The sequence below is a fragment of the Pungitius pungitius genome, chromosome 2 (assembly GCF_949316345.1).
Source record: "Pungitius pungitius chromosome 2, fPunPun2.1, whole genome shotgun sequence".
In the NCBI taxonomy this organism is placed as follows: Eukaryota; Metazoa; Chordata; class Actinopteri; order Perciformes; family Gasterosteidae; genus Pungitius; species Pungitius pungitius.
The window spans coordinates 22,310,732-22,336,805 of record NC_084901.1 but is presented as its reverse complement, the minus strand read 5'-3'; the positions used below and the strand labels follow the sequence as shown (position 1 = coordinate 22,336,805).

The 26,074-nt window shown below is 42.6% G+C and overlaps 5 protein-coding genes across 7 annotated transcripts; 4 read left to right on the top strand and 1 right to left on the bottom strand.

Annotated features, from left to right (window-relative positions):
* Nucleotides 1-144: 144 nt before the first annotated feature.
* clp1 (cleavage factor polyribonucleotide kinase subunit 1) lies at nucleotides 145-3,693 on the top strand. Its single transcript, XM_037462603.2, has 6 exons — nucleotides 145-259; nucleotides 1,003-1,277; nucleotides 1,406-1,513; nucleotides 1,613-1,732; nucleotides 1,861-1,998; nucleotides 2,150-3,693. Exons 2-6 carry the CDS (start codon nucleotides 1,005-1,007, stop codon nucleotides 2,834-2,836), a joined length of 1,326 nt encoding a protein of 441 aa, XP_037318500.1. The 5' UTR covers nucleotides 145-259; nucleotides 1,003-1,004; the 3' UTR covers nucleotides 2,837-3,693.
* Nucleotides 3,694-4,046: 353 nt separating this feature from the next.
* Nucleotides 4,047-14,345, top strand: zdhhc5b (zinc finger DHHC-type palmitoyltransferase 5b). 3 transcript variants are annotated; one of them, XM_037460591.2, is made up of 13 exons: nucleotides 4,047-4,200; nucleotides 5,443-6,794; nucleotides 7,161-7,282; nucleotides 7,404-7,561; nucleotides 7,999-8,171; nucleotides 8,341-8,443; nucleotides 8,558-8,649; nucleotides 8,782-8,914; nucleotides 9,853-9,961; nucleotides 10,116-10,222; nucleotides 10,956-11,893; nucleotides 11,986-12,009; nucleotides 12,336-14,345. In XM_037460591.2, exons 2-12 carry the CDS (start codon nucleotides 6,646-6,648, stop codon nucleotides 12,002-12,004), a joined length of 2,103 nt encoding a protein of 700 aa, XP_037316488.1. In that variant the 5' UTR covers nucleotides 4,047-4,200; nucleotides 5,443-6,645; the 3' UTR covers nucleotides 12,005-12,009; nucleotides 12,336-14,345. The 3 variants fall into 3 exon arrangements, with proteins under 3 accessions (XP_037316488.1, XP_037316484.1, XP_037316485.1); XM_037460587.2 differs by lacking the exon at nucleotides 11,986-12,009; XM_037460588.2 differs by lacking the exons at nucleotides 4,047-4,200; nucleotides 11,986-12,009 and adding an exon at nucleotides 4,338-4,392.
* A 2,829-nt stretch (nucleotides 14,346-17,174) lies between these two features.
* Nucleotides 17,175-20,627, bottom strand: tmx2a (thioredoxin-related transmembrane protein 2a). Its single transcript, XM_037460623.2, has 8 exons — nucleotides 20,439-20,627; nucleotides 20,261-20,321; nucleotides 19,553-19,666; nucleotides 18,946-19,022; nucleotides 18,641-18,747; nucleotides 18,055-18,120; nucleotides 17,825-17,954; nucleotides 17,175-17,754 (listed from the first exon to the last, which is right to left on the bottom strand). Exons 1-8 carry the CDS (start codon nucleotides 20,625-20,627, stop codon nucleotides 17,590-17,592), a joined length of 909 nt encoding a protein of 302 aa, XP_037316520.1. The 3' UTR covers nucleotides 17,175-17,589.
* Nucleotides 20,628-20,816: 189 nt separating this feature from the next.
* On the top strand, nucleotides 20,817-22,743 carry si:dkey-6i22.5 (polyamine-modulated factor 1). Its single transcript, XM_037460626.2, has 5 exons — nucleotides 20,817-21,037; nucleotides 21,524-21,629; nucleotides 21,753-21,853; nucleotides 22,015-22,210; nucleotides 22,590-22,743. The coding sequence occupies exons 1-5, from the start codon at nucleotides 20,817-20,819 to the stop codon at nucleotides 22,653-22,655; spliced, it is 690 nt and encodes a 229-aa protein (XP_037316523.1). The 3' UTR covers nucleotides 22,656-22,743.
* Nucleotides 22,744-22,868: 125 nt separating this feature from the next.
* med19a (mediator complex subunit 19a) lies at nucleotides 22,869-25,993 on the top strand. Its single transcript, XM_037460624.2, has 6 exons — nucleotides 22,869-23,238; nucleotides 23,668-23,790; nucleotides 24,194-24,327; nucleotides 24,490-24,586; nucleotides 24,671-24,765; nucleotides 25,581-25,993. The coding sequence occupies exons 1-6, from the start codon at nucleotides 23,022-23,024 to the stop codon at nucleotides 25,644-25,646; spliced, it is 732 nt and encodes a 243-aa protein (XP_037316521.1). The 5' UTR covers nucleotides 22,869-23,021; the 3' UTR covers nucleotides 25,647-25,993.
* Nucleotides 25,994-26,074: the final 81 nt, after the last annotated feature.

Genomic DNA, 26,074 nt, shown 5'->3' with positions numbered 1-26,074 from the left:
TGCTCTTTTTTTTTAACGTCGAGGCTTATGGAGGGTTAATTTTGGGCTCTGAATAAATTTGACAAAGATCTATATTTTAAACCTACATCGAACGAATTCAAATACATAATCATTTCAAACGTGTTGCTCGAGCCTCCAGCCGACGTTGCACATTATTGGTTGAGCCAGTGTGACATCATCATCACGCGACCAACCACGGTGTTGGGCCTCAAGAGTTGGGAACCTACTTTTCAAACTACGATAAGCTGGAATATAGTCAGTAAGTATTTCAGACTGAAATAACTAACCTGTAGACTTTTACCTGATAATATGGGAATAGTTTACTGACATCGGACGCGTTTATATCCTTTTTACTGAAAATACGACTGAGTTACGGCTACGGCTTGCTAACTGCTAGCTAGCGTTGGTTGTTTTAATGCATGCAAGTAACCCATAAGGTAAACTTTTTCCTCACACTTTGGCTGTGAGTTAGTAACTACTTGTACTTTTTTTAATTCACCATGCAAAGGCAATAAAAAAGACTCAATTTTGTAGTTTGTAGCCCCAGTTTGTCTTTCATACAAACAGTGACATAAACATCATTAGCGATAGCCATTAACTGAATAACGTGACTCTTTTACATCTCTCAACGTTTTTTATATTTTAGTATGTGGATATTGTTCATAAACGGTATATATTCTTATTCAGGTTAATACTTAATTAATACAGTGTTATACCATTTTAGCCTGGGCTCTTATGTAACATTGCCATTGATGATGTGTCAATACACTTCCTGGTTAAATCAACTTTTTAGAAAAGCATTTGACAAAGGTTTATCAATAGTCTTGATATCTTCAAGCGTCGATGTACATAGGAAGTTTTAATGTATTAAAGAGGATTTTTTTGTAGCAGCTTGACATTGCTCCGGACATTGTGATAACTTGTATAGTATATGATTGTCCTTATCTTTTAAATAAGTCGTTAGTGTCTTGTATGTGTAACATACATTTTCTCTCGTGTCAGTCATGGCAACAGAGGGTGTGGAAACGACCAGTGAAGAGGTTCCAGTTCCTGGGAAGGTCAGCACCAGGTTTGACCTGGAGAAGGAGACTGAACTTAGGTTTGAGGTGGAGGCAGGGGAGGCAGTAGAGCAGGTGGAGCTGGAGCTCCTTACAGGCATGGCTGAGGTGTTTGGCTCAGAGCTGAACCGCAACAAGAAGTACACATTTGGACCAGGCGCCAAGATTGCAGTTTTCACCTGGCAAGGCTGCAGCGTCAATCTTTATGGAAAGCCAGAGGTGAGCACTTTTTTTTAATGTGGTCTCTATTTGGAGTTTCAATTCCCGCTTTGAATATTTTCTTCTTGAGTTTGACCTTTGACAATTGAAAAGTTCAGATAACCACCATCTACCCCACATCACCACAGGTGGCTTATGTTTCAAAAGATACTCCTATGCTGCTTTACCTGAACACACATGCTGCCTTGGAACAGATGAGAAAACAAGCAGAGAGGGACAACGAGAGGGGGCCGAGGGTAGGTTTGAGAAAAACACTCCTGTTTTTAGAAGCCTTCATGTGCAAGGTTCCTAGATCTCAGTGAATACATTTAAATTGACCGTTAATAATCCCTCAGGTGATGGTGGTTGGACCTACAGATGTGGGAAAGTCAACAGTGTGCCGTCTGCTACTAAGCTATGCTGTAAGGGTCGGCCGGAGGCCAACATTGGTGGAACTGGATGTTGGACAGAGTGGGGTAAGATGAATTGGAGTCATAATAAACATTTTATTAGTCCACGAAATCATGATTTACCAAGGCTGTTTACCAAGTTGTTGTTTTAGTGTGTCAGAGTTGATTGTGTACATTTTTCTTCTGCTCTTTAGGTGTCTGTACCTGGTACAGTATCGGCACTGTGCATTGAGCGCCCGGCAGATGTAGAGGAGGGTTTTTCAGTACAGGCTCCTTTGGTGTACCACTTTGGCTCTACCACCCCTGGAACCAATATCAAACTTTATAATAAGGTGAGTAAGCAAATATTCTGTTAGTGTTTAATGTTGCTTAACAGTATGAAGCCAAAAGCCCACTGCCCAACTGCAGTTTTAGTCTGCATTGTCATCATTTTCTTTGTTTTTTTCTGCCCAGTTTAATCCGCTCTTTTCTCCAAATGTGTAGCTAACGTCGTGCTTAGCTGAGGTGTTTTCCCAGCGCTGTGAGGTGAACAGGAAAGCTAGCGTGGGTGGCTGCATCATCAACACCTGTGGCTGGGTGAAGGGCTCTGGATACCAGGCTCTTGTCCACTGTGCCTCTGCCTTCGAGGTGGACGTGGTGCTGGTGCTGGACCATGAGAGGCTCTACAATGAACTCAAACGAGACCTCCCTCACTTTGTGCGGGTTGTTCTCCTACCCAAGTCCGGAGGAGTGGTCGAGCGCTCCAAGGAGTGCAGGCGGGACACTCGGGATGAGAAGATCCGCGAGTATTTCTACGGCTTCCGTGGAGTGACCTTCTACCCCTTCTCCTACGAAGTGCGTTTCTCAGATGTCCGCATCTACAAAATCGGAGCGCCATCCATCCCGGACTCTTGCTTGCCGCTGGGAATGTCTCAGGATGACACGCAGCTGAAGCTTGTGCCTGTGACACCGGGGAGAGACCTCACGTATCATGTGCTAAGCGTGAGCAGTGCCGAGGACGGAGAGGAAGGTGCCAGAAAGGGTATCGTAGAGAGCCCTGTGTGTGGCTTTATAGTGGTGACTAATGTGGACACTCAGACACAGGTGATGAAAGTGCTGTCCCCAGCGCCCCGACCACTGCCCAGGCACACTCTACTTATCATGGACATCCGCTTCATGGACATGAAATGAAGTGATACACTTAAGGGAAGAGCACTTTGTTTTAAAAAAAAAAGTGGGGGTCTTGTTGAGGAGGAGTTATGTAAAGAAATTTTGTTTCCTGGTTGGGTCTTTGTGTTTTTAGCCCACACTGTACAGATGTTTGCGAAATGGGATGTTTTTATCAGTGTGGTAATCACTTTTTTCTAAATGTTTCATGAACATTGTTTTTCTTCTGCGTAATAAATTTCTGAAATGTAAAACATTTGGGGTCAGAGATGATACTTTAATGGTCTAATATGGTGCTATCCTACATATGCTTTGTAAATGTATGTTTATATTAATGTATTTGATATTTACTAGTTATGAAAACATTTTTTGTATTTTACAAAATTATAACACAATCAAGCCTTAAATAATTCCATAGCTTCAAATTTTACTAAATCTAGTTTTACTAAATAGTTCTATAAGTGCTCATTATGTTTGGAGATAAATGAAGCAAAGTTCTATAATGTGTAGGCTATATCATGACTGATATAGTACCAGTATGTCAGTAAACATTAAGTTTCACCGTGATCTGTTGATACTTTAACCACTAGCCAACTCACTGGAACTCTTCAAATATTCCACAGGCCTACATGCTATTACTTATTTAGTATATTTACTCTTACAGTAATTATTGGCAAATCAGGAGGGATTGCCTGGACACACTTTGTTTATGTTTAATTTTAGTATTTAGCATGTTGTCTACTGTTAATTGTCTGCTATTGTTCGAAAAATTGGCTTTGTTGTAGGTTGTTTCTCTGTACATGGATTGTAGCTCATGTGCATTTGGCTTGTACTAAAGCTGAATAATTGTGAAATGATCAAGTATTTACCTAGGAAAAAAGCAATTCTACCAACCAGATGTTCTTGATTCATTTCCAAGAAGGAACAGAAGTATAAGATATAATCATCTGTCATTAACTTTTCCAGTATTCCAACCCACACCCAAGACATCTGAATATCTTGTTCCTTAATTAACCTTAGTGATGTATCTTAATAAGTGGGTAAAGCGTTGCATAATGAGCCATTTTAAATGTGTCGTAGTGGGAAAATATTAATGGATAACTTTCAGACGTTTTCCAGTCCATTTAAAAATGAGCCGAAACTGTCAAATGAATCCGTTTCGCCGATAGCGAAAGAATTCCGTCCGCCGTGATTGGTTGCACTGCTTCTCCAAACCACACCTGCTCGGCCTCTGATTGGCTGTTCATCCCACCTGAGGGACGACGGGCTAGTTCCGGGATTCCGATGTCGGCCTAGCGAGCGAGCTAGTGGTTTGCTAGCGGCTAACTCAAGGAGGACCGTAACGACCCACACCCTACAATCAAGACAGCTCGCATGTTGGGTATAAGGTATGTCCTGCTCATTTTACCTGCCCTGTGTGGTGACTAATTAAAGGAACGGACGTTCGTTTATCATGTCTACCGTCAATGAAAGCTGCCCCGCGAATGTAAAGCTCCCGATACTAGCCAGCCAGGTAGTGTGCGCTAACTCTTCGCTGTTGTAAAGGACTGAGCAGTGTCGCAAAAAACTTTCGAGGCTAGGTAGGAGCTAACTGATTAATAAGTATTGGTCGTGTGAAAGTCTGGCAGATTTTAATCAATGTTAACACAACACGCCGACAAATTGCGTTGTAGGTTACCTAACTTGGGTGAATAGAGTAAATGAGGTTTATTGTTGTAACGTTAGTTGTCTCGGCTGAGTCCTAGCACCTCCCTGGCCTGTTGTTTTACGCTTGGTCGACTTAAATTTATGATTCAAAGATGAAGCGGTAGTCAATCAAATGGTTTAACATTCATTGAATACATTAGCTAGCGACTAATCGTTTGTAACTGTTGCCGGGAAATGGATAAAACGCCGTGCTTAGACAAGCCGTTTAACGATGCAGCCTGGACATGCACATTGTTGCGGTAACATAACCGGCTCGAAACGGAGATTTTAGGATTAACAAGCTGTTGTTGTTTTTGTTGTTTTGGGGCATGTGAGGTGAAGAACTAGCTATCACACCACCCCGCTTCTGGTGATAGCCGAGAAGAGGGGTGCGTCTAAAATATCAGGTTACAGTTTCACCGGATCTCTTCTCAGGGTGTTCACACCGCACCCCACTACTTTTTCATCTGGGAATGAGTTTGTGTGTTTATGTGTGTGTGTGTGTGTGTGTGTGCGTGTGTGTGTGTGTGTGTCAGTCAAAGGACGCACGGATCGCAGTCCCAGTGGTGTTTTCCACGGGTGGGAGGGGTTTTATTCGAAATTCTCAGGGCATTGATGTGACAGTTGGGTTCAACAACAGCAGGCTGTTGCGCAACAACTGATTAATGTTAACGGTGATAAACACATTTTTAGGACAGAATTGATTCGTCAGTTTATATTACTTTTGACAGTGGCTTAAACCTGCAAAAATAAAAACAAAGTATCACTGTATGTACTTCTGTTGACCACAACTATTTATTACATCACTAAAAGTGCTTTCATTTCAGTCGGAACTGTCAAATATTTGACGATTTGGCTGGAATATATTGTATGGATTATCTAAATAGCATCGCGATTTACGGCTAGATTTTCCCCACTGACAATGTAATTTTATTTCTTTACAGGGGCATCCATTAGCCAGGGGGACGAAGAGACAAAAAGCACAACAATGCATCAGACTACATAACATCACTGCTGCACATGGCTTTGTTTAAAAGATGCAAAATGGGAAAGGAGCACTATCTGCAGAGAATTTGGAGGTGGGAGAGGTCTCTACACCCAGACCCGGCCAACTGCGGTGACAGCTCGATGACACACAGGGGGGTTCTTTTTGGATTGAGTTGATTTTATCCCCATATTGAAGCAAAGACTGAAGGCAAGGATTATCCGCCAGAACCAGGGGACTCTGCTTGCCTGTTTTAGCGGTAGTCCTCGTAAAGGCGATCATTTTGTAAACTGCTTCTTCATCAACTTGCGACTAGTTTGAAAGTTAATTTGTTTTTGTTTTGCACTGCTAACGTCGTTTGACACCCTAAAACTGTCCCTTCTGCCGCCATCCCCCGTTTCTGCTACCTACCCAGTGCCTAAATAACAATCACACAAGTCCTCAGCAGCTGCTGCGCTCAGTCCTCCGCCTGTTCTCCTCTATGTGCTTCTGCTCTCGGCCTGCCGGCTATCCACACTACCTCTTTACTTTTCTGTTCTTTTATTTTTTAATATATAATATATATATATCTTCTGATAGGCATATTCAGAACTCAAGCCCAGTGGCAAGCATACATGCAATCACTGCGATTTAGGAGTGGAGAGAAGGCCAGATTCCTCCACTTTTAGTTGGGTGGAAGTTTTCACTGGTGCCAGCTGGGCAGTCCAATTTTAGATTTATTTATATTGTTGCACCAAATACAGTTACAATAAAGCCATACAAATATATTTATGAATTACTGACTCACAAATTTTTGTATTGCCGCGCTCTTGTAAACTCTTGCTTTTATAAACCTATTAAGATTATGCACAGAACTTAAATAGCATCACAACCAGCTGTGCACCGGTAAAGCTGCATAGGACTATATACAAATACTCTGATTTTAAGGCATTCTATTGGTGCCATGAGACATTGAGTGTCAGGACACGGAGAAACCCTCATGTTTCCATACAGCTGCTACTTTGCATAGTATTTTCTTTTACTCGTCTGTAGTCATGGCGCCTCTTCTCAAAGAAACCCCACAGTTGCCATTTTGACCTGAGAGCCCCGGTTCACAGTAGGTAGAGCGTAGATACCTGCCTCTCTCTCTTTCTTCCTCCCCTCTCCTCTGTTTCTGTCTCTAATGCCGGGCTTCAGCAGTGGGGGGGTCGGCGGAGGAGTAGGTGTCCCTGCTTCTGCTCCTCCCCGTCCATTCCGCCCCAGCCGATATGTCCCGGTGTCTGCGGCCACCACTTTCCTCGTCGGATCCACCAGCCTCTTCTTCTGCTTCACGTGAGTTGTTTGTTTAATCTTTATACGGCAAGTTAGTGACAAAACCTGTCCTCTTATCAGCAAAACATGTTTTAACTCAGTTCCTCCAAATCATACCTATGAGCATCTATAGTACATCTATATCTATAGTCTTCTGTTTCTGGCCTTGTGTGTGACTTCAATGGAGCAGTTTAGGGACAAGTTGCACAAAGGCATGTCATTAGTTGCGGATGCAGGGAGGAGTGTATCTTTCTAATTATTCCCATTGTAGGGATTCAAGCTATATCTACATGCTGCCGTGGAACAGACCAAGAATATGTGTTGCACACTCTTATATTTTGGGAATAATATGGGTCTTTGTATTCCACCCCCTTTCATGCTGTACAGGTGTCCATGGTTGTTTGAGTATTTCTCCTGTCTCATTCCCATCTACATTGCCGTGATCTTCCTCTTCACCCTCGCCAACTTCTGTATGGCTACTTTCATGGACCCCGGAGTCTTCCCCAGAGGTAAGCACACATAGAAGGGTGTTTGCCCAAGAAAGTTGGTTGTATGCACTAACTTTCACAGGACACGACGGATAAACTGAGACTGAAAGAAATCATTTGTGTGTGTGTGTGTCGTCTTCAGCGGAGGAGGATGAAGACAAAGAAGACGATTTCCGCGCTCCACTCTACAAAACGGTGGAGATCAAAGGGATCCAAGTGCGCATGAAGTGGTGTGGGACCTGCCGCTTCTACCGCCCGCCGCGCTGCTCGCACTGCTCTGTCTGTGACAACTGTGTGGAGGTACAAGCGCACACTCAGCGTCATGGGCTCAAATTGCGAGATCCAATTAGAAATATGTCTCTGTTTTATACAAAATTAGTTGAAAGGGGACATTGGAGGTGGAAGCAGGGTAATGGTTTGTGATTGACATGACTCCTTGAATATCTTTTTGACCTTGCAGTATATTTGTCACATATTGATTAAATACCAGTGATACTTTTGCAACACAAATGTATTTGTGGTGCATCCTTCAGTTTTAATAGCAGGTCCTAATTTCATTGTGAACTTTTAAGATCTGGGACTTGACTGCTCAACCTAGATATGTCTTATTCTTAGTTTTTACAATGTGAGCATAGGATGTGGAAATGGTTTGATTTTTCCAATGCCATTTCTTCCATGGCATCCTGTTTTCCCCCCTCTGTCATATTTGTTAATTGTTGTCCTTTGTGCTATTTCAGGATTTTGACCACCACTGTCCTTGGGTGAATAACTGCATTGGTCGGAGGAATTATCGCCATTTCTTCCTCTTCTTGCTGTCGCTTACCACCCACATCATGAATGTATTTGGCTTTGGTTTGGTTTATGTGCTGCACCACCGCCAGCAGCTGGACACGCCACACACCGTGGTTACGTATCCTTCACTTGGCCCACTGCAGCCATCAAGTAGCAGAACCAAATGTGAAACGTTCTTTTCACATGGGTTCCACATAGTGTTCTTGGTTATTTGTGTAGTTTTGGTTATTTGTGTAGTTTTTCTTCGCTGGGTTTGTTGGCACCTCCTTGACCCCCCCTCCTCTCAGTATGGTTGTAATGTGTGTGGCTGGCCTGTTTTTCGTCCCAGTGGCTGGCCTTACTGGGTTCCACATAGTGTTGGTGGCGCGCGGTAGGACCACAAATGAACAGGTAAGGTGTGAAAGCTGTCTGTCTGAACTAATCCAGACAGTTGAGACTTTTTCTTTTCACTAATGATGGTGGACGTGTGAGCTGGAACATGTGCATCTCCTCCTTTCATTGTAGGTGACAGGGAAGTTTCGGGGAGGTGTTAACCCTTTCACCAACGGCTGCACGAGGAATATTTCTCATGTGCTATGCAGCTCCCAGGCCCCCAGGTCAGCCCCCAGCCTTCATCCCTCATCTGTTGCTCCCCTTATTTAGCATTCTCTCTCTCTAACTCTGTGTGTGGCTCCCTCGTGCGTCACTTTAATGAAGATTGACGACGTGTGTGACTGTCCGCCTCACAGATACGTAGGCCGGTGCCGGAGCCCTCAGACAATGGATGTGCAGCCACCATTTCTTAGACCGCCCCTCACTGAGGCGCAGCTAGAAGCCAAGGTCCTGGACAACGGCATCCAGAATGACCGACACAGCACCAGGGTGAGGCATTCTAAATCCATAGATATTGTGAATATGTGTAGGATTAAAAGCTCTGCACTTGAAGAAAACAGAAGAATACCACACACTTCCCACCACACAAGCGCACTTCATCAACTGGTTTTGTTCGGCAAAACTTTATCCGCCAAAATTCAAGAAGATAAAACTGCAAAAAAAACAACTGACTGTTTTCATATTTAAACGCTGAACTAGAGTGCTGTGGGCATGCAGCTGAGGTGTTGGAGCTGCTGGTACCAAGCACAGGTACCATAGATACCAGTGCTTGTTATAACTCTATAAACCTCTTATTACTATGAACAAAACAACTTATCTGGAACCTCCCAGTTTCATCTCACTCTCCATGTTTAAAAATTCAGGTTATGTTTTATTTATGCAATAAAAATGTTCCATTCCTTTGAAATACTTTTTACGTTTTGAATCGTAGAACACAGGATTAGAACGAAGCTATTCTAAAAAAAATCTATGTAATAACTGAATCTTACAAAACAGAAAAAATGTGCAGGAAACTTGTATTTATATTAGCAAATGTCTTAGTTAAAAACAACTTTAAAACTGTTTTTGCACTGCTTATGCACTGCTAATGCAAAGTATATAGTATGACCTGATCTGGATAATGAAGTACATGTGTTGGAGGGTGTTTGGACTAAAAATAGTTACATCAGTGGGTTTGAACTTTTCTCAGATGCCAAAACCTTGAATGTTTCGTAAAAGAGGGCATTACACCTCAATAGTTATTCCATTACAACACAAACAAGGTTTAGGATGGAAACAAACAGAGCACTGCAAACACTGAGTTAAACCTCTACTGGACAACTAATCATTGATCAATGAGTGCTTTTTTAATTCAAGGCTTTTGTGAGTGTGACCAAGACCTGATACTGTACGTCTCTGATATTGACAATACTGTGTGTCCTCTCCAGTCCAAGAGTAGTCTAGATCAGATAGAGAGCCAGTCGGCAGATGCAGAGCCTCCACCTCCTCCAAAGCCAGAGCTTCGGTACCCGGGCCTGCCCCGCGCTGACACGGAGGGTGAGGATAAGGCACACACACACACACACACACACACACACACGTTAACCTTTTAACATCTACATCAAGCGTAGTTTTGGTACTCTGAGCGGTTGAATTTTTTGGCATCACAAACCACACCTCAAAATTGTCTTTTTGGTTTGTTGTTACTCAGAGAGCAGCTTGTTGACCGAAGGTCCGACCACGCCGTCGATGTATAAGTACCGACCACCGTTCAGCAGCCCAGGAAGGAACCACACTGCCCTCACGCACCCCAGCAAGGTACGGTACATGTCAATATACAATGTATCCGGTATTGTTACATAGTGTATGTTAAACACAGGAGCAGCGTAGAGGGAAGTTAACCACACATCTTTGCCTGACAACACACAGGCGCCTGCAATAGTCATGTTAATCTAAATATGTTCATTCAGTTAAACACAACCTTGTAGACTGACACGGCAAGCTTATTTGAGCATTTCTAAATCATACAAGCAATATTTGATTTCTGTAACTGATGATCTGGTGGCTGGTACGGCCTCTTGCTTCTAATTTCTTTTGTGGTTAATACCATGCCCCTCTTTTTTTTTTTTTTTACTTGATCATTCAGTGGCCATCGGTCGATCAGTAAGTCTCAGCTAGTGTCATCTGTTTGTGTCCCTTGGGTTGTCTCTGTGTGTTTGAGTGGATCTTTCCTTTCCCTTGAGACTGCATTGACTGGAATGTGTAGTTCATGTATGCATTTGTAAAACCATTTATGTGTTGGTAAACCCAGTCTTTGACATGCAGTGTCAGTGCTTGTTCAAGCCAGTCAATGTTTCCAGTCCAGTAGTGTGATGACGGAGTAGAGCACCGGTCAAGCATCCAATTTCTCCCCACCACTTTTTTTTCTGTATTTGATATGTAGTAAAACTGTTATTTTTCGTGTAATGTTATCCATTCCTATGGTAACACTGTGATTATCATCTTTCTCCCTACACCCCCCCCCCCACCTTCATCATACTCCCCCTCTCAGATGATCCGTGGGGACAGCCTGGACTCTCCATCTCCCTCCATCCTCCAGTCGAGTCGGCAGCCCAGCTACCGCTCGGAGCCGAGCAGCCTGGACGGGACCACAGTGGTGGGGGGAGGTGTAGGGGCGCGCAGAGGGGGAGGCGACAGAGGCGAGGGCCCCGGAGGCCCGGGCGGCACTGCCGGGGCGATACCCGGGGGCATGTCGGGCTACTCCCTGGCCGGGCGCTCCTACACCTCCTATCCATCATCTCTGGTTCTGTCCACTGCCGGCTCCCGCTCGTCCAGCCTGCGCTCGGCGCTGGCGGCCAACAACCCGCTGTCCACCCTCCAATCGGAGGAGACCACGGACACCAGCTACAAGAGCCTGGCCAATCAGACGCCTCGGAACGGCAGCCTGTCCTACGACAGCCTTCTCACGCCGTCCGAGAGCCCCGAGTTTGAGTCGGCCGCCCACGAGCTGTCGCCGCAGAGGCCCCGGGTTCCGCACCCCTCGGCGGACGTGGCGAGCCAGCGCGAGGTGGTGTCGCCCGGCAGCCCGCTGCAGGGCTACACGTCGCCCTTCCTCTCGGCTCAGATCGCCCAGCAGAGGGAGGGGCAGCTGCTCCAGGGCTCCGCCACTTTCTCCTCCCCCCACAGGGCCTACCTGCGTGCCGTCAGCCCGCCCCTTCCCTCCGCCTCTGGGGCCTCTGAGATCCAGCACCTGCTGCAGGCTAACCACAACTCTTCCTCCTCCTCCCGAGGCCCTCGTAACCTGTCCTCCTCCTCCCCTGGGGGTCGCTCACTAGAGCCCCCTGTGTCCCCGCCGCCTCGCGGCCTCTCCCTCGGCAAGTCGCAGTGTCATGTTGGGGAGGCGGGACCTCAGCACAGGCCCCCGAGGGCTTCAGGAGGAGGCCTTGTGCTGGGAGGGGGAGGAGCCGGAGGAGGGCATCAGGCTCCACAGTGAGTAGTGACACATCGCCAGATCCGCCTGCTATTCCTCCTCCTTCCATTTCCTCTTAATTCTCTTCTTCTTCCTCCCTGGCTTGTGTCAGCCCTCCTCTTCCTCCCTGATCTGTGTGAGTTTTCCTTTTCCTCCTCCACGGTTTACAGTCAGTTTGCACTTTTTTACTGTTACTAAGCGTGTATGGAAGTGTGTGTTTAGCTCTGTGAAAGCATGCCTGACCAAGGTGCTGTTACTTCTGTCCTCTAGCCTTTTTTGTCTGTGTCTTTTTTTCTTTTTCGCAAAGTGTAGTTACCAAAATGCCTTACAAGTTTGACGGTAGTGCTTATTTGAAGTAGAACCACTCACCTCCACACCCATTTATCCTCTGTCCTCACTCCTAATCTGCCTCCCCTTGCCTCACCCCCCCCCCCCCCCCCTCCCTGATAACTGTCCAATCAGATACCCCTCTCGTCCAGTCTTGGCCAATCACACACCAACCAAACCAGGGGGCGGAGTGAAGAAGGTGACGGGCGTTGGAGGGACCACTTACGAGATATCGGTTTGAGAGACAGACAACCTTCACAAAGAGGGGGCAGAAAGCCCCAGGACTACTTTCTCTTACCTGAGCTGGACATTATTCACGACTGCAAGGCTCCTAAAAATGACTTTTTTCCAATGCAAAGGACTAAAGGAGCAGGCCAATCTGGTACTCACTTTGTTCAAATCTGCCGGAGGCATTACAAATATAACATAGAGTAAAAGGGGACACTTTTGAGCCATAGATGGACGCAGAGCGGCTGTATCATCATGGCTGGGTACAGAGATCTCTAAAGAATTCTCAAGGCGAATCAATGACTTTATTTGGTACATTAGCACACAGTGTCGCCCACCGTGTCCGACTCTTAAGGAAAAGATGGCCTTTATTCATTGGAGGTCGAATTCTAAAGTGGGAGGATTTAAGACTCTACAGACCAATAGAAACGTCTGCTCCGATGTCTGAATGGACCACACAAACGGTTTATCTATAAGAGTCCAACCTTTAAACACGGTATCCTTTTTAGTTTTCTAAATCTTTTTTTTATTTTTATTGTTTTATATAAATGTAGAAAATCTTACGGATCATTATTGGGTCAACTTGTCAGGTATTGAAAATGACTCTGGATGAGGGTGACGGATGTGCGTAATGATTCATGAAAGCGATCTCAAATCAGTGGCCTGTTCTTATTTTAATGGCTGCATCAGCCGCTCACGAGCTCTTGCTGGAATTTTCATCGTCCAAAGAGAAAGCTGATCGTTTGGTACACAGCCGAGGTGGTAAATATTTTAAGAAATTAATTTTCTGAAAGCCACAAAGAAATTCTGAATCACGTTTGCAGCCCAAGTATCTTTGTGGAATGTACGCTTGTAATCTTTATGCTAGAGACATTATGCAAAATCTGTTTAGTAGCTTTAAGATCATTGTATGTATCTTGTGTGTATTTTTGTATTTTTCATTCTGTAATATTTTGTCAATCGAGATGTGAGTAGAACCTGAAACATTTAACAGGTGACCAGCCAAAAAGGGGCAGTGAGGGAAGGGCTTATTTATTTTAAAAGACAACCTTGTATTTTTGGGCACAATTTCAAACCAGTCTACCATGTTGTCCCTTTTTTGAAAAAAGAAAGTATGAATATTTTTTATGACAAAGAATTTATAAATGAAATTGTAAATGATCTATGCCACTAAATAGAATTTCAAGGAGGGACTGGTTTGCATTTGGAGACTTTATTATTATTTTTTTTTATCTGCCTTTGGACCCTTCATAGTGAAGCATGCACATTTATAGCTTTTTTTTCCCTATTCTTTTTGTATTTTTTACACTTGAGTAAAAGAACATGTAAGGCAGATTAGCTTTGATTTTTTATTGGCTTTTAAAACTTTTAAACAGCCACGTAGAGAGCAGAAGGCAGGTGTGTTTGGGAGTTTCAGGATCGGGCATAATAGTTAAGGTTTATTTATTTTATTTTCTCTTTTCAAAGGCCTCCAGTGGTGTTAGCACTAAAATGTCAGAGCAGGCTGTAGCTTTGTCTTTGGAGGCGAAATCCCTCGCTTGAAGGACACATGTACCATCGGTCAACCCAACGGAGCGCGTCTGCGACCCTCCCAGCTTTGTCTTTGGTGTGCATGTGGTTTTTGTTTGTCGTGCTGAATGCTTCACTGGTGTGCAAACATTAGAATATTGGCAAGATCCCACCTGGGTGACGTGTGCGTGTGTGGTTACAAGAATAGAAGCATCATTAATGACACAAGCCTAAAAAGAACCTGCAATACCATTTTTTTTTCCTCCCCTTGTCAAGAATGGTGACCACTGAACAATTTGAAACTGAGTATATGTGAGATGAAAAATATTGCTATTGAGGGCGGTGATGAATGGAACGAGTGTCACAAATATCTGTAATGAGTACATTAAAGACATTTCCCCAAATGGCCTTATAAAGAATTTTTTTAAATGATGTTTTCTCAGAATAAAAAAGTCAAACTGTGTACATCTCTACTACCAGATTTCAGACATCAAGGAGACTTGAAATCGGAAGTATCTTTTACCAAACTAGTCTGCTAAATTTGTTGTTGATTCTGCTGTTTTAAAGTGAAACTTGACTGCTAGTTGCTGTTTTTAGTGCCAGGTCTCACTGTAGATTCTGCTATTTTAGATTTAACCGCTAGTGTGTCCTATACTTCTTTATCAAAGTAGCACGTGGTGTATGTTCACCTTTTAGGGTGTCAAAGTGCTCGTTGTTTTGCATTTGGATTTCCTAACGACGAGGAAGCCGTAGCCAACTTCCACTAACGGAGTATTTAACAGGAAATTTGGTGACACATTAGGTGATTTTATATATAGATATAGATCTATAGATATCTATAATATTGATATCTATAGATAGATATATTTACATTATATAGATATCGATATTTATATCTAAGATATTTAGATATCTATAGAAAGATATAGATGTCTATAGATATAAATAGATAGATAGATGTCTATAGATATAAATAGATAGATGGCTAGATAAATAGATATAGAGAGAAAATATATAGATAAATATAGATATAGGTAGAAAGATATACAGTATATAGAGAGAGATATAGGTAGATAGAGATGAAGATGTAGATAAATATAGATAGAAAGATATAATGACATAACTAGATATAGGTAGAAAGATATATATATATAGATAAATAGAAATAGATATCTATATAGAAATAAATGATAGATAAATAGAGATCAGGGGGGAAAGTAGTTTTTAGGTTGAAAGAGACGATAATAAGATTTTCATAATAATGAATTAACTGGTCGGCGAAATTTTGGCTACGCAACGATGTGATTTTAAGGCATTTAATTATTATAATTCATAATTATAGAACTACACTCTGTTGTTAACAATTTGCTTTAAGGACATAATGCGGGCCATTTCAAACATTAGTTGAAAACACGTAACTCACATGTTCACATCTGTAACGCATGGAGCATGTTAGCGTTTAACATGAACTGGACCAAAAGTAAACACCACAGAATATTTTCTGTTTGTTTGGTGTTGCTAATGCGTTAGATTGTTGCTATACCCATATACTATCATTGCCTTTCCCATTTCATATTGAAAATGCACGTTTTTAAAGCAACGCGGCCTAAACACAGGTTGTATGGGCTGAATTCATCAAGTTGTGGTCTGTAAACAAGCCAAAACATTGTAAGTTACTGCATGCTTAAAGCAACATTGTAAAGTATGATACTGTGAAAAATACCAGGAATGTTACTCCAGAAATGTCATAAGTTGCAGATTGTTATCTTGTTTTTAATGTCATAAGTAAACAATCTATCAATGAGGGTTCTGACACACTTGCTGCTGTTATCATTATTATTAGTCACGTTACTATTACTGTCATTATAAACCCAAATTAAAAATTTAGCCTTTGTTCTTTCCCTCCTCACGGGTTCCTGTGGATGGAGTTTGTCCCTGCAGTTGTCCTGCCTTACACCAGGCGTACTACTCTCAATATGTGAATCATTTGTGTTGTAGGATTTGAACGTACTGTACATCTTTAAGTTGTTCTTTTTGTACACACCTAGTCCTCCGCTGTTCTCCCTCAGGTTTTGTCCAGTTGAAGTGAGTTTTATCTGTGCCGATGTGATGGTTTTGGGACAGGATGCTGCATGTTTACAGACTGTAAAGCTCCCTGAGGCTTATTTTTTATTTTGGGTTGGACAAAATAAAGTAATTTGAATTGAATAAACAAGTTGACCAGAGAAATTCGCAATTGAGGCGACTCCCTTAACACAAATAATCATCGAGTGATGATGAGGGAGAAGAACCTGATTTCAGGTATACCATCCGGATTCAAGTGACTCAGAGCCAGATCTTGTTACACAATCTGATAATAAAATTGCAATGATTCCAAAAAAATGGGCTACAAACACAGCAGTCTAAACTAACTTGTCCATCTTGTTGCTGCACTTTCATAGTTTATTTTCCCAAAATATATTTTATTTTTGTATTCTGTTTTTGTATAGTAAAAGTGTTATTTGTACAGTGTTATATTGATAATAAATTCAAATTAATCAAATGTGTTGTCCTTGTTAAGGACTGTTGACATCTGTGACTAAGTATTTACCTTGTAAGTTTCCAGCAAGCAATTTATCTGTTGAAGAGACGTTTAAAAGATGTCTATGTTTAGACCCGTTTTCAATGTAATTCTTAATAAAAATACAAATGTGGACGTTGTTTCTTTTTAAATCTATGAAATAATGCTGTAGCACAAAGTACAGGACGACATTTTACCGTATTACTAAACAGACGTATTTTCAACGTCTATAAATACCAAAAAAATGCTCACTGGGTCAAACCCTACATCCCCACCCGCACACTCCGCTCTGCATCTGCTTGTTTCTCCCTCTGAGAGAAAAGCACTCGGCAAGTTTGCAACTTTGCTGTCCTGGCTCCCAAATGGTGGAACGAGCTCTCCGACAACATCAGGACTGCAGAGAACCTTCACATCTTCCGCCGCAAACTAAAGACACATCTCTTTAGACTAAAACTTGACACTAACAAATTGTAGCACTTAAATTGTACATATAATGGCACTTATCTATAAGATGTTTTGAAACGGCTTATTTGATGAAAATTGCACTTGTTTTTTGTTCAGAGTTTGTATCTCTATGGTTGAAATGCACTTATTGTAAGTTGCTTTGAATAAAAGCGTCAGCTAAATGACATGTCATTTAATGTCATGTTAACTGTTGAACATAATGCCTCACAAATTATAACTGGACACTTTTTTATTTCAACTTCATGTTTTGGTTTAAAACAAACAAACAGCAGATACCAGTAAACAGGCGAGTTGCAAAATACAAAGAGCAAATGCATTAACACAGTGATGAGATGTTGCTGAAAGTAGTCAAACAAGCATTACAAAAAAGGCATTTGTCATAACTTAATAAAATGTACCAAAAGCATTGCTCATGTTGTGCGGCGCTGCATTCGGACCACACTGCATCAGACCCAGTCACAGCAGGCAAGTGTGCTCCAGCTTTCTGGTTATTTATTTGCCGCAGTGAGGACTTGGAGGGTGAACACATGACACCTTCATAGTGGTTGAAACTTTTTTTTCCGTCCCACCGTATTCTGGACTTGAGCAGTCATGCCGGTCCTGCAGCCCCTCTGCGAAAGCCCCTCCTCACTGGTCCTTCTTGCTCTCTGCGGGCGGCTGGACGTCGATGGTTTCAGGGTGCAGCTTGTTGCTGACGTCCTGCTCCTCTTCTTCTTTCAAATCACGGTTTTTGTTCAACTTCTTGGATTTTTGGAAGAGCTCGTTGAGATTAAACTCTCGGATGATGTTCTCCTATGAAAGAAATAAATTCATGTCAGGATACGTCTTTGTGGATGTGACTCACTAGGTAGACGAAACCTACCTCACTGAAGGTCCAAGACACAGCTCTGCCTTTTTTGTCCACCATCGGACGTCGTATCAGTTCCCGCCCTTCTTTGAAAAGCACCAGTGTGGGCAGCTGCTTGGCAAGCGGAGAAGTACTAACCTTGTACCTGTCAAAGGAATAGTTCATTGGGACAGGTAACATCCAGCGCTCAGAGAATCTGACCAGTTTTTGAAAGCATAAATAAGTTAAAAAGTTAGAAATCTGACCTCTCTGAAACCTCTGCGTAGCGCCCGATGTCCACTTTCCCAAACTTGAGTCCAGCACAGTTGTACCTACAGTACACAGGAGAAGATGCATCAGACATACGAATGCCTAAAACATCAAATCAATGTACTTCGCAAGCGGATTATCATTATGTGAGATGTAAAGTTCAATTTAACAACCCGATATTGAATTTTACAGTTTGCAACATGGAAGGGAGTTATTGATTCTTCATTGAATAAATAATGTAGCGCAAGGCTCTTGTCTGCATTAAATTAAATACAATTATTTTAATGATGCATATCAAAGACCTTGATTACACAATGAATACAGAACATAAAGACAAATAAAATGACATTGTACCCCATCAGATTCCATATGGGTTTGTTTTTATCAATACATTTCCTATTTTTAAATAGATCTCATGGTTGCTTATTGAGCAAAGGTTTGACGGGTGATTCGTAGGTTTATAGTTAATATTTGTCTGGACCACAGCTCAGTCAATCACAGCTATTTATGTTTATATAAATGAATCAAACCGTTCCGTCGGCAGTATCTTAAATTACACAAGCGCTTTTAACGGTCTCTTACTTGATCGAAAGGTCGGCAAAGACGGGGGCAAAAGACTGGCAGTCGGAGGCCCAGTTGGCGTAGAATTCAACGATCCAGGTTATACGACTGTCCTTCTGCAGCTCCTCCTATAGACACATTAAATGAGATTACAACCAATTACACAGGTGTAGAGCTCTGTCACACACACCTACAGGACTGATGCCTCTCCAAAAAAAAAACGTTCAATGAATATATTGTTAAGACAATTGGCTTCCATGTTGGAGGTAGAAACAAATACAAACAGCGCAATGAGAAGCTCAAGTTTTTTTCAGGGTAACACTCACATCTATGGTCTTGTCACTGAAGTACTTGATGTACTCGGGGCCCATGTAGATGGGAGGCTTGCAGGTCATGACGAATGCTGGAGACGAGGTACAGGTAAACAGACTGATCAGAGTCTACCAGTGCATGAAGGGACATTAGGGGAAAAGGTGCTTAATACGAAAAATAAAATAAAATCTACGTACAAAAAGGAACAAAAGTAGCAGGTGACCACACTGCAGAGCCCACGTGATCTTTTGGAAATCACTCAGAATGCATGTTGTAAGCAGCGTTCCTTTGTATTCATTTGAATCAATATCCTCTAAAGTTTTTTAAATATGAATATCTACCAATAATCTAACAGAAACTGGAGGGAACTGATCCAAGTCTATGTCCACTTTTGATCAAATTTGGAATGTTTCTGTGCAGTGTTTTAATGTGAAACAAAGACTACCTCATTTAATAACTGAACAGATTAAAATATTAAATCTACTCTGCTGCCTGCTTATGGGAAACATGACTATCATGAGTCCTGTTGGAGAACAGCCTCCTGTAAATATCCCCTCCTTTGACTCAAAGGGCACCGAGAGTGGGACAGCATTTGTGAAAGTGGTCACACGGGCCACTGACCGACACACAGCGCGAGGTAAAGGATGCCCAGCCGGATGTCCAGCCTGAAGAAGAGGATGACGTTGGCCACTTTACTGAACAGGAACACGTTGCCTATGTGCTGCTCCAGTGTGACTGGGAGAGAGAGAGAGAGAGAGAGAGAGAGAACATTAGATTGAGAGAGGGCAGACATTGAATGCAGCTGGAGAGTGCCCTTCACCATGTTGGTACAAGGTCACAAGGAGGCACGGCTACTCTACAGTTGTTTACACAACAAAGCAACGTTTTTGGCTAAGCACTTCCTTGAAGTGGCTGCAGGGCTTCTTGAGACTTGACACAGTTACATATTAAGCCACAAATACCCATTTGGTTGAACATTAACATGACATACACATTATAGGACCGTGTCGCACCTCGCTGTTCTCCGTGATTAGGAGTCCCATGTGAGTGTGTGTGTGTGGGTCTACGTTAGGTTACCGATGAGGTTTAGTCAGGATATTACACTTCTTTTGCCAAAAGGAGATTATTATAAAAGAAAGTGATGTTTTCCTGAATCTAATTAAAATAAAGTAGACTGTACGAGATTGGCGACTTTTTCCTATGTTCTATGTTTATCGTTGTGGTCCCCTGCTCTGTGACTGTTTACTGTAAACCAACCCTGGTCTACACACATACATGAGTGTGTGTGTGTGTGTGTGGGGGGGGGGGGGGGGGGCGGGGGGTACTTACTCGCTCTCCTGTTCTTCATCATTACTATTGCACAAAGAAACATGAGAATCTCCGTCTCTCTCTATAAAAAAAGGAAGTAGGAAAGAATAAAGACACAACACATGAAACCACTGTGCAATAGGTGAAGTGGCCCGTGGGGGCTGCCGGAGCTCCACCATGTTATCCCCGCCATGCTCACCCAGTCGAAGTCGCAGGAGTTGCCGTCCTCTCGCTGGGTGGCCAGGTGCTCGCACACACCGGGAGCCTTGCGGACCGCCAGGAAGGCGACGGTCATGAGCAGCGAGGAGATGTAGTACGGCTTCAGAAGCCATTTGTAAATCTGAGGCAAGTGGTACAAAAAGGTACAGAGTCCTGTGATAAGAACCATGTTGGCGAGGACGTCGTTTCACCTCAAGGGGCTTGAGGAGGAATGACAGCTGGAAGGCACCGACTTGACGCGCCGCGCCACCGGCTCGAACTGCGCATGTGCGAAGGAAAAGGCGACTTCGTAGTTTGTGGGTGAAGGGGCTCGCCGTAGATTTGGCGGGTGTTGAAAAGCATAAACAGAGGAGGAAGAATGGAGGAGTGCGAAGCAGCAACAACGAAGGAGACTTTGGATCAAGATAGTAGTAAAATGTCAGTGGTAAACCGAATCAATGAAGCCACGGGAGAAGCTTCCTCACAGATCTCCGAATCCGTTTGTAAGCGTCCCGAGGAGACAGAAGCTCGGTTCAAGAGGCGGAAGTTGTTCGACAAAGTGATGCAGAAGAGCCTGGAGAAGTTCATCGAACATGCCAGGTAACGGCTCACCTGTGTATTTGAGTGAGATCCCCACCCCCAGACCGTATAAATGTATAAATCCCAGTTTGTGCTGGGACTAACCATTCATCTGAGGGAGGGGGGAGGGGGTGATGATGATGACATAAAGACACAAAGACATGAAGAGCTGTGTGTGACTGACTGTGGTCACAGACGATGGGAAAAACAAGTGATGTAAACAATGAGTTTAGTTAACGTTATCTCTTAATGTCATATGATGGGTAGTTAGGTGTGGAGGAATAGGCAAGAATGGTTCCTTTTACGTCTAAACAAGGACTCAGTATTTTCTCTTGGTAAATGATTTAACTACTAGTACTCAATTATTCAAATTGTTGTCAGTTATTTTTCTTATTTCTTATAGATTAATCAAATCATTATTTCAGTAGTACATTGGTCAAGCGAGAAAATAGCTGGGGGTTTGGGAAAAAGAAGCAATTTGTTTAACTTTTTGTTGTGACTGCACAGTTTTAATAGATTTGCCAGCACGTTTCGACCGCTGTACAAAAAGAACCCACAGAGGATGGAGAGCATTCACAAGCAGTTCATCGCGGAGCTGCAGAGGACTATACAGGTATGCCGGACACATTACAATATTAAAACAACATTAAAAAAATAAAAACATGCCCTGTTCTTATTTGTGTGTGTGTGTTCTTCTTATTTGCTTACATCAATGCAAGTGTTTGTGTATTTGAAGGAGGACCTCAGCAGATTGATCGATGAAGGTCGGTTAGACTTCAAGCTGAATGAGCTGGACCAACTTGAGGCCGCTGCAAAGAACAATGCAGAGCCTGCCTGGTCAGTAAACCGCCCTAATACCATTTTACTTTCCACCACCTTCTGCTTTCATTCCAATTAAATAAATCAACTGGTTATATGTCAAAGTCTTGAGTATCCCAGTAAATTGATTTGAAAAATAAAACATCTTAGACCCTTTACCCTCTCACTTGTTTTGATAGGCGGCCGAGTGGAGTTCCTGAGCAGGACTTTTCCAGCTTTTTGATGCCGTACTACAAAAAACAGGAGAACTACATGCGACAAGAGCTGAAAAAGATTAAAGCAGAGAATGCTGCCCTGTCACAGAAGGCACAGGCTGGGAGAGAAAGTCTCCGTCAGACTGAACATCGTATTTCTACCACTGTTGATGAGTGGAAGGTGAGAGAGAAACTATTCATATTTATCTAAAAAATACATAGTTTATTTTCACACTCTCAAAGGTTAGGTCTTTGTAAGTATGCCTGAGTCTGTAACCTACAATGTGTGACCGTAGCGAAATGATTGTATGATTGAACAGTATTTATCAAAATCTACATTGCACTCCTTATGTTCTTAGTAATATCTTTTTTTTAAATGATTTTAGTAATCTTGATGTATTTAAACAGGAGTGATTATTTTTTGTTACATTGCACAGGCCTGTCGGACAACTTATGATAACGGACAAATTATGTCTGTGCAACTTGAAAAGAATATATAAAATACATTTGTAAGTTTGTCATGACCTTTTATCAAAAGCTGTATGTTGTTTCCTTTTCAGGCATCGGTCACAGAGTTTGAAAGGAGGGCATCTTCTCTTCACCCTGCCGACGTCTTCGATGTGTGATCTTCAACTAACTTGTCCTGCATATATATATATATATATATATATATATATATATATATTCAATAACATAACAGTACATTTTAGAATGTCTCCTCTTTTCCTGTGTGTATAAAAAATAAAGGTGATGTTTCGCGACCTCGTTGATTGTATCCTTGTGGGCTTATGTACACCAGTAATTACGGTAATGTGCGTGTTTCTGCCCGGTATTACAGTACATGGGCTTCGGAGAAAAAAATGCCACAAAGAATTGAGGAGTCGAGTCGTTCGCACTCGGATGGATTTGGGGTGAACACGCTGTCAGTAACCCGATAACAAGCCGAAACGTAACCCTTTCATTCCGTATAAATGTATTATTTGTGATTAGATATGACGGAAATGTTTTCAACTCTGTTCGGGCAAAACGAAGCTCAGGGACCCGGCTCGTCGTCTCTGGGTTTCGGACCGGGGAAGCCTCCGCCGCCTCTCGCTCAAAATCAGGTCTCCATGGCGGGGCAGATGACACCGCAGCTCGGGGATGAAGGGCCTACCCTGCGGAAGCCCGGAGCCATGAATGAACCGTTCTACTTACTGCGGGAGCTTCCTGGTACTGTCTCGATATCACTAAATCTTTTATGCTTTGTGTGTAATTGTTTCACAGAAAGCGTCGAGCTGCTGTCAAAGGTTGTTAGCAGTTTGTAAACAATGCAAGCTAACGTTAGCTGGTTTAGATACGTGTTGCCAAAATACCCTTAATAGCTAACGTTACTGGTATTTAACCGAGTGTTTTTTCATACCCTTCCATTTGAATTGTTCGCTCCATTGTGTGACACCAAAATGTCCACTACTGTTACTAACAGTTAGTTAACTCCGCTACTGTATCCTTAAGTTCAGTTGAACGTAACGTTAGCAGTCAACGCTAAACGAAGGTAGCTCCAATTAAAACCATGGCTATTTATGAGTGCTACCTAGTTTGTGAGATGCATAACCAATTACATAATTTGTGGTGTTTCCGTGATATAACTATTATTTATAGTGGGAAACGAGTTGACGGGCAACACCAACCTCATCACGCACTACAACCTGGAGCACGCCTTCAACAAATTCTGTGGGAAGAAGGTGAAGGAGAAGCTCAGCAACTTTCTGCCAGAGTTACCAGGTGGGTTGTGTGCAGGAGTTGAACGTGAAGTACAGAACACAAAATGCCTCTTCTTGATTGCTGTTGTTTTTCTTCATCTGCCACATTTAGTGATGTTTAGGTGTTCCCGTTGACCTTTATAAGGCTTCTCCGTGAGGTTGTGCCTGAAACCTAATTTCAATGGAGACAGTAGATGATTAGGTGTATATCTGTGTCATTTGCAAATTCAAATATCAGCTTAATGACGCCCGAAAATGACCCCCACATTTGTTGGTTTTGTTTTTACATTTACATTTGTGTGCTAACAAGAGGCTTCCAGACTAGTTTTTAATGTATTTCTGAACACGACTGAAACCTTTCAAACCTGGCTTATGGGTGGCTGTGTGTTCCCAACACATCCATATATCATTATTTTGATCTGCAGGTATGATCGACTGTCCGGGCACCCAGGACGGCAGCTCGTTGCGCTCTCTGATTGATAAGCCTCCTGTTTGTGGGAACTCCTTCAGCCCATTGACAGGCGCTCTGCTCACAGGCTTCAGACTACACACAGGACCGGTGCGTACTGAATATATATAGATGGACTAACACTATATATCCTATATATATACAATGTATGGCAATGGCTCAGAAGTCAGCATATTCTTGCCTGCTGGTTTCGATCCTTTACTAATTATATTATTTAATATTTATACGCATGCATGTGTTTGTTTTTCTCAGCTACCAGAACAGTACAGACTGATGCACATACAGCCTCCAAAGAAGAAGAGCAAACACAAGCATAAACACCATCGACTACAGGACCCTTTACCCCAAGGTATGACAAACCACGCGCTTACACTCACACAAAATAATAACACGTTTTCAGGCTTCTGAGATGGTTTTTTTTTTTACGTCACAGAAACCCCATCAGACACTGATCCCAAGAAGAAGAAGAAGAAAAGGGATGATGATCCCGACCGGAAGAAAAAGAAGAAGGACAAGAAAAAGAAGAAGGTAAGAAAATCTTTCAAGCTACCAATAGTTTGTAAAACTGTGTGATTATGGGTTATGGTTGTATACTTTAATCTTGAACCTTGTAACTAACACCAAACCATTTCCATAATATACTGAGACACTTTCTGTTTTTAATAATGTGGTAATTGAATTTGAAGCTGCAGCTAAAGGAGCAGTTTACTTCCAAAATAAATATTTGTTCTCTCTTACCTGTAGTGCATTGTATTCATCAAGCTTAAACTAGATTGTTTTGATGGAAGTTGCTACAGTTGGAGATATCCGCCTTGCATTTCTGCTTCTCCTAACCATGATAGCACTGGTTGTTGTGCTCAAAGCATTAAACTAATTGTTTTGAGTACTCAAAAGCAATGGCCCTTTCTAGAAGGCATGACCTGATTGCTCGAGGTAATCCAGACCTTTTTGTGAGCGGTTGCATGTAGGAACTGTTTTCCTACACAAGAGTGTGCAAGAGCTTCAAAACAAGCCGGCAGACAACAGCTCTGATTTATTACTGCATTATAAAGCTTTGACTATCTATTTGCAAGCATTTTCCAACCCTCTCGTGACGTTTTATCAGATGTGTAACAACATCCTATTAGGTCATATCCCCCCAATATTTGAAACCTGGAAATCCTCATCAACTCCTCTTATAAAAAGCTCCGTTGTTCCCCTCACTATTAAACCCACTTCAGCCAGAAACAGTCAACATTGAACGCAACAGGTGTGCACATGGCTCAGAGCTGTGATTCACAGTAACAACGTTTGCATGTCCACGGGAGTGAAAATGGCTGTTTGAATCTGTGCGTCTCTTCCAGAACCGCCACAGTCCCGACCACCCTGGCCTCGCTGGATCACAACCCAACAGCAACAGCCTCAGATAGACAGGAGCCCAGTGTGTGCATGCCGGTGTTTGAACGGGTGCGCGTGTGTGTGTGCGTGCGACTGTGCATTTTGTAAGAGATGCGTGTGTATTTTGCAGATAATTGTATTATCGAGAGTTTGTTTTAAACAGAGTAGAGGTAACGCAAATGGTTGTATGATGAGGGTGAAAGGATCAGCGACACAGTGGACGTGTGTGATAATGTAAAGAGATGTTACAGAGAAGTGTAAAGGGTGGAGAGCCGCTGATAAGCTGGGTCGTGTGTGTGTGTGTGTGTCTCCCACTTTGATTTTGTTGTGGTATCTTTTGACCATATTGACTAAATCAAATAAACTTTTGGTTATTACATTTAGCTATGTCTCCTTTATAAGACCGGGTGGGCTATTGTATGATCAGGTACATAGAGGGATGATTTAAAATGCAGCAACG

What these genes read in the sequence shown, in the direction of transcription:
- clp1 (XM_037462603.2), top strand. Translation starts at nt 1,005, where the DNA reads ATGGCAACAGAGGGTGTGGAAACGACCAGTGAAGAGGTTCCAGTTCCT. An exon ending in TGGATGTTGGACAGAGTGGG is followed by an intron (nt 1,733 to 1,860) that starts GTAAGATGAATT and finishes TCTGCTCTTTAG; the next exon opens with GTGTCTGTACCTGGTACAGT. An exon ending in ATATCAAACTTTATAATAAG is followed by an intron (nt 1,999 to 2,149) that starts GTGAGTAAGCAA and finishes CCAAATGTGTAG; the next exon opens with CTAACGTCGTGCTTAGCTGA.
- zdhhc5b (XM_037460587.2), top strand. Translation starts at nt 6,646, where the DNA reads ATGCCGGGCTTCAGCAGTGGGGGGGTCGGCGGAGGAGTAGGTGTCCCT. An exon ending in CCCCGGAGTCTTCCCCAGAG is followed by an intron (nt 7,283 to 7,403) that starts GTAAGCACACAT and finishes TGTCGTCTTCAG; the next exon opens with CGGAGGAGGATGAAGACAAA. An exon ending in GTAGGACCACAAATGAACAG is followed by an intron (nt 8,444 to 8,557) that starts GTAAGGTGTGAA and finishes CTTTCATTGTAG; the next exon opens with GTGACAGGGAAGTTTCGGGG.
- tmx2a (XM_037460623.2), bottom strand. Translation starts at nt 20,627, where the DNA reads ATGGTTCTTATCACAGGACTCTGTACCTTTTTGTACCACTTGCCTCAG. An exon ending in GATGAAGAACAGGAGAGCGA is followed by an intron (nt 19,667 to 20,260) that starts GTAAGTACCCCC and finishes TCTCTCTCCCAG; the next exon opens with TCACACTGGAGCAGCACATA. An exon ending in TGTCTTGGACCTTCAGTGAG is followed by an intron (nt 17,755 to 17,824) that starts GTAGGTTTCGTC and finishes TTTCTTTCATAG; the next exon opens with GAGAACATCATCCGAGAGTT.
- si:dkey-6i22.5 (XM_037460626.2), top strand. Translation starts at nt 20,817, where the DNA reads ATGGAGGAGTGCGAAGCAGCAACAACGAAGGAGACTTTGGATCAAGAT. An exon ending in AGCTGCAGAGGACTATACAG is followed by an intron (nt 21,630 to 21,752) that starts GTATGCCGGACA and finishes GTGTATTTGAAG; the next exon opens with GAGGACCTCAGCAGATTGAT. An exon ending in CCACTGTTGATGAGTGGAAG is followed by an intron (nt 22,211 to 22,589) that starts GTGAGAGAGAAA and finishes TTTCCTTTTCAG; the next exon opens with GCATCGGTCACAGAGTTTGA.
- med19a (XM_037460624.2), top strand. Translation starts at nt 23,022, where the DNA reads ATGACGGAAATGTTTTCAACTCTGTTCGGGCAAAACGAAGCTCAGGGA. An exon ending in TCAGACTACACACAGGACCG is followed by an intron (nt 24,328 to 24,489) that starts GTGCGTACTGAA and finishes TGTTTTTCTCAG; the next exon opens with CTACCAGAACAGTACAGACT. An exon ending in AGGACAAGAAAAAGAAGAAG is followed by an intron (nt 24,766 to 25,580) that starts GTAAGAAAATCT and finishes CGTCTCTTCCAG; the next exon opens with AACCGCCACAGTCCCGACCA.